This window comes from Pollicipes pollicipes, unplaced genomic scaffold (assembly GCF_011947565.3).
Source record: "Pollicipes pollicipes isolate AB1234 unplaced genomic scaffold, Ppol_2.1 Scaffold_7261;HRSCAF=8764_pilon_pilon_pilon, whole genome shotgun sequence".
NCBI lineage: Eukaryota > Metazoa > Arthropoda > Thecostraca > Pollicipedomorpha > Pollicipedidae > Pollicipes > Pollicipes pollicipes.
In genome coordinates, this window is record NW_023597054.1 from 4,630,850 (window position 1) to 4,636,849 (window position 6,000).

Genomic DNA, 6,000 nt, shown 5'->3' on the forward strand with positions numbered 1-6,000 from the left:
TCACATGATATTGCAAAATTATGGTCATTTTTGATGTTCTCGTACTATAATGAACCTTGAGACCTTTTTTGGAGAAATTGGAACCCGTCGCTAAATAAGTCCCCGAAGAAATCGCTAATTTCACGGGCATGTGAATCATGACTATTTTGCTATCGCTTAACGAAATCGTGCAATTTGTTTCCAAATTCCGCTACTAAAACGTTCCTCAGAATGGCTGCTGGTGTAGGAGATTCGTGATTGACACAACACACTCACCATTATAAAGCATCACTGCCACCAGTTCTGCCAACCTTCGCATGTTGATTTCCCCCTGCAGATGGATCGCACTGTAATTTCCACCGAGCCAAACAAAGAATGTGAATTAGCATAAGCATGTGCGTTCTTCCCTCTTATTGCAAACAGGACAATACGAGTGGTGTGTAGACCCAATAAAGTGTTTTTTCACAACAGCTGCATTAGAGAAATGCACATCTTTTCGCACTATTAAACTCTTTTGGCATCACTTTCTTACCTGAACAATCATTGTCAGTGGAACACTGTAGCTGTTTTTGGCTACTAAACAGACATTTTCGGTTCATTGCATGACGGTGCTCGGGAACATTGCATTTCGCTCTTCAGAGACTTCGGTATTTCCACTCTGGGGGACGCCGTCGGATGGCAACGCTTACCATAGAGCATCAGTCTTGCCCTACCATCATACAGAGGCCTCATTTTTGCCATCGTGTCGAGCTATGCGCTGCGCGTATCCTTAGCTCACAAGTGAGCAGCGCTGCACAGACTTAGCGTGGCTGACCGCCCCGACCGTGTAAACTGACTATGTGACCTGTCCATATAGCCCGATCACATGACTGACATAATTAAATAACTGCATGACCTGATCTGACCCTGAGACCCGACCGACCTTGTGACCTGGCGGTGTAACCTGGCGATGTGACTTATCCGTATGGTTTGTCCGTGACCTAGCACAGCGACCTGGCTGTTTAATCTGGCCGTGTGATGTGGACCTGTGCGTTTGCCGTGGCAGCTGACCGTTCGGCCTGGCTGAGTCACGTGATCGTGTGACCTAACCATGTGAGCTGAGCGAAGTGCCTTTGTACCCGTTTCTGCCAGGCTCGGCCGTCGCCTGGTGTTCTTCCTGCTGGCCGTCCTGCAGCCGCTAGTCAGCGTGGCCGGCGTGCTGGCCGCCCAGCCGACCGTGTTCATCGTCATGCGCTTCTTCGCCGCGCTCTGCTACCCCGTCATGTATCAGCTGGTCTTCACCATCGGTGGGCATGCGCTCTCCGCGTTGTGACATCGCTGCTAGGTCAGGATCATGCAGGGTACTCGTGGGCAGGCAGATCTGAATCACCTCTATTCAATGCATGTGACGCTGAATACTCTTGCGTCCATCACTTCATGTAACAGTTATGTCTGCCCAACAAATGTAATGGCTCATATCATTTCACAGTGTAATGCACTGTTGAAATGTCCACTCAGTGGTCCAACCTAGCCCAATGAACTGATCTGGAATATGGCCTTGGTTTATTGCCAATCTCCTTGCGAAGCCTTATGACACCTTATTCCGATACCAGTACAGTTTATGTAAAAGTCACATATCAAATAGTTTTGTATCGCGTTGTTCATAAGTCCGCAACGTCAGTATCAATTGAATCCGCATGATAGCAACGGCGTTTCACTGGCCGTGCGCGCTGCGGGTCGTCGCGCCGTGGGCACGGACTTCGCCTGGCTCTCAGTCGCAGGGATGAAGTTCACTGGCGTCTCTGCCGCGGGGATGAAGTTCACTGGCGTCTCTGCCGCGGGGATGAAGTTCACTGGCGTCTCTACCGCAGGGATGGAGTTCACTGGCATCTCAGTCGCAGGGGTGGAGTTCACTGGCGTCTCTGCTGCAGGGATGGAGTTCACTGGCGTCTCTGCCGCAGGGATGGAGTTTACTGGCGTCTCGCGGCGTACCTGCTACGCCGTGGTAGTGTCCATGGCCTTCACTCTGGGAATGTGTGCCCTACCACTTGTGGCCTACCTGCTAAACGACTGGGTGCACCTGGGCCTGGCCAGCGCTCTACCAACGCTGCTCTTCCTGCCCTGTTTCTGGTCAGTGCACATCGCTGCTTTTGGCCAGTGTATTGGAAAGGCGGCGCGCGACCAGTACACCGCGCCTCGTGGCACTAGCTGCGTATGGTGCAGCAACGGGTGCCCTCTGTCTCCTTATTGACTCTCCCTCGAATGGCCTTTGTGGAAGCACTCAAGACCTGTTCGAGTACCCAACTGCAAAACAGAAGTTGAGAGGGTGATCTGAGGGTTTTAAGACGTCTCTTTCCAGGCATCACCCATGATCGTGACGTAAACGTATGACATGTTGATCCACTTCACCGCCCTCGGTATGGGGAAGCTCATGGCATGCATATTAGAGTGCGTCATCGGTAACAGAACCAACTGAGACAAAGAAGTTCTTTGACGCTGGAGCCCAAAATCATACGGCATAGAAAAGTTCTTCCCAAAAACCTACACTCTTGACGTGCCAGCTGATTGAAATATCGCTGTAAACCGACGCCCGGCGTTGCAGTCACCATGTGCTGGGCGGCGCTGACCGCCACAGATGACACCAAACCGTGGGCGGCAAGAGATACAACATAGGTTTCCATACGGAAACAAAGCTACCGAGCGCTCCATAAGTCGTCGTACGAATATGTCCCGGGCTTCAGTCTAATATGCAGACCAGGCACTGCTCGATCGATTGTCATACGGGAGAAAACTTGATGTGCTGTTTGTCGGGTATGAACTCGTATGAGTTCGTTGGTTAGTACTTGCTTTGGGCTTTCACTTCTCTAAGACAGCTCACGCGCTGCAAATAAAACCATGCATAGCATATGCATCAGAATATATTGCCTGACGTACAGCTTAAAATATCTAGCAAGGTCCACAACCTGCACCATGGGCGTAGAGGGGGGAGGGGGGGGGGGGGTAAGGTGACCCCATGCACATCTTGCTCCTGGCCGAGCCTGCGTATTCGATCCACCGGCCCAAACAGGAGATGCTCAGAGGCCGGAAACCTGAAACGCGTGTGGGCGGAGATCCCACGTAGGGGAAATACCGTCGCAGCTGGGCTCTATATATTGCCGAAGCTCCAGCTTCAGCCCCAGACGTTTTCGGCAGTGCGGCGCTGGTTTCACTCTGTGATGCGGCGGGTACCTGGTCACTGCTGCATAGCCGCTGCCAGGCTGCTTGATACGCGGTGCTGCCGTCGCCATTCTGTGGTATGCACGTCTCCAGCTTTCCTGTCGCCGTGCTACTGAAGCAGAAGGTGGAGCCGCAGCACATGCTGTCTGTGGAAGCGCCGAGTGCTGATGAAGCGGCCCGCTCTCTGGTCCACCCTTTTTCGAGGGACTGTCCTCTATCCGGTAGGCGGGGCGAACGGAATGGTGCGGCGGCAGTGACGGCGACGGCTGCCTAGCCGTGGCCTGCTGCTACGACCGCCTGTGGCAGACGCATTTAAAGCGGCTGCTATAGAAATACAACAACCTTTGAGTTGCTGAAAAGAAAACACAGCGCATCTTGTAATCATGCATGCATTATCAATTTGCACTTTGAACAATTGGGACATAGAGGACGATAAAGATTCGGGCGAGTGTAAAACGAAATGGAAGTCGAAACGGGAGTCTGATGCTTTTAAGAATGTTATTAATTAATCAATTCCAGTAAACCTCCAGAGCAGATCTTTCTTAGACGTGACGCTGGGGATAATCTGGCGTTGCCTGAGCTTGGCCGTGTTGAGGCCATACCACGCCCCTTCCCTATCTGCGCCGAACACGCCTCGGTGACGATGCGCACGGCCCTCTCCACCGCCTGTGTGTGAGCCGAATAGGGAAGGATGACCAACAGATCCTGCACTATGTCCCGCAGCTCGCCGTCGCTGAGGTCTAGCGGTGGCGACTGTGAGACTGGTCGGCGCCAGATCCATTTCGGAGCACCTCACGGCCTTCGAAGTTTATTTCAGGGATAGCAAAAACCCTGGGCTGAAAAAGACCTCCGGTTTGCTGCTCACGTGAGGCGTGTCGCGTGTCGGAATCGCGTGCTCGCGGATCACGGTTTCGTACCCCGCCATGCCCAGCAGCAGCTGTTCCGGCCGGCCCCAGTACCCGTTGTTCGCGGATCACGGTTTCGTCCCCGCCATGCCCAGCAAGCAGCTGTTCCGGCCGGCCCCCAGTACCCGTTGTTCGCGGATCACGGTGTTCGTCCCCGCCATGTCCAGCAGCAGCTGTTCCGGCCGGCCCCAGCATCCGTTGTTCGCGGATCACGGTATTCGTCCCTCCATGTCCAGCAGCAGCTGTTCCGGCCGGCCCCAGCACCCGTTACGCTGGAGGACGGGCCTCACCTTGGCCTGTGTGTGCTGCGGCTCTCGCGGAGCTGCACGATGTTCCGGAACAGCTGCGTGAGCTACAGTCACAGATGCTGCTCTGCCCGATAGCGGACCATACCCGCACATAGTGCCAAACTGACGAGGTCCTTCTACACGTACTGGATGAGATTCTTGAGAGCGCTGCTAGAGGGCTCGTAGAGATGTTAGTTGGAGCGGGCGAGCGCCACTGTTAACCAATTGAAAACAAAAGCTTAAGAAAAGGCTCGAGTTCAGCACTAGCTATCGTTTTGGGGGCTCAAACTCGGCGCGGGCTCAGTAGCCGGCGGGGGGAGAATGACTTGGGGTTTAGTAAGCAGACACCGCCTCACTGCCGGCCGAGCCGCGACGCCCCTCGGGCCGTCTGGTGATCCTCCGCCGCCCTCGCGATCCTCCCTAGTTACAGTCCGTAGCCCGGTCACATTGCCCTAGGGTAAGCTTCCGGTACCTTCACAAAGGCTTTCCCGTAGTAGTCATTTGGTGGTAAACAGAGGAGCCGGGTGGCCTATCATAAAATGCTTGTGCATTATCTGTAGCCTTTGGAACGCCTATTCAGACCATTGTTCGGAAGAAACGTTTCATTGCCGGCGAAACTAAACCAACCAAACCCTTATCGGCCCTCACAGCAAGCTTATAAACGGCAAATCATCATCACAGTGAGGTCATCACTGTGATGTGTAAACAATCGCAACATTGAACCTGGCCCGCACTTCTGAGCACTCTCACAAGTGCACAGCTTTGGGTTGTTACCAAAAATTAATGTTTTTTATAAGCCTTTTGATGACCTTTTGCTGGTGGTGCATAACTCCACGGCGTAAAATATGTTGCTCTAATATCGAATACGATTTATAGCAGTATCAAAGAAAAACTGCTCTCTCTCGTCACGAATATAAACATTGGTACAGTGCGACAGACGTGAAAGTTATTACTAATCCATGTGTCAATGCAAAAACTTTGTCTCAGTTGATTCCAAGATATTCATCCCCCTGATGATGCAGCAATGCATATGTCCCGACTGGCAGCCAATGATGATGCAAGCAATGCATATGTCCCGACTGGCAGCCAGTGATGATGCACGAATGCATATGTCCCGACTGGCAGCCAATGCTGATGCAACCAGTGCATATGTCCCGACTGGCAGCCAATGATGATGCACGAATGCATATGTCCCGACTGGCAGGCAATGCTGATGCACAAATGCATGTGTCCCGACTGGCAGCCAATGCTGATGCACCAATGCTATGTCCCGACTGGCAGCCACGATCCATGTCCGAGCAGCAGTCGCAGCCTCGTGGCCTTGCTGTCGCAGCCTCGCAGCCTTGCTATTGCTGTCGGCTATTTCAGAAGTCACCATATCAGGCAATGCACACTGCATAAGTGACGCCACAAGAGCAGTAGCAGTCACTGCATGCTGCAAACTTTCCTCCGCTGTCACACAGCGTCGACGAAATGAATAGACAAGCGAAAGATGAAATGATGCATGTCGAATCCACTGGCTAGTCCCTGGCGGCCACAGGCTGGTAGTGATGTCTCTCTGTCTCCGTCTCTGTCTTTGCCTCTGTCTATGTCTCTTTCTCTCTCTCTCTCTCTCTCTCCTCTCTCCTCTCTCT

General features: G+C 52.9%; 1 protein-coding gene across 1 annotated transcript in view; it reads left to right on the forward strand.

The window, feature by feature from the left end:
• LOC119112670 (beta-alanine transporter) overlaps positions 1-6,000 on the forward strand; it is a 34,383-nt gene that overhangs the window by 23,545 nt on the left and 4,838 nt on the right. The window contains exons 5-6 of the mRNA XM_037236911.1: positions 1,111-1,265; positions 1,920-2,088. Of these exons, the coding sequence (XP_037092806.1) occupies positions 1,111-1,265; positions 1,920-2,088 (324 nt within the window). The remainder of the gene's footprint in view (positions 1-1,110; positions 1,266-1,919; positions 2,089-6,000) is intronic.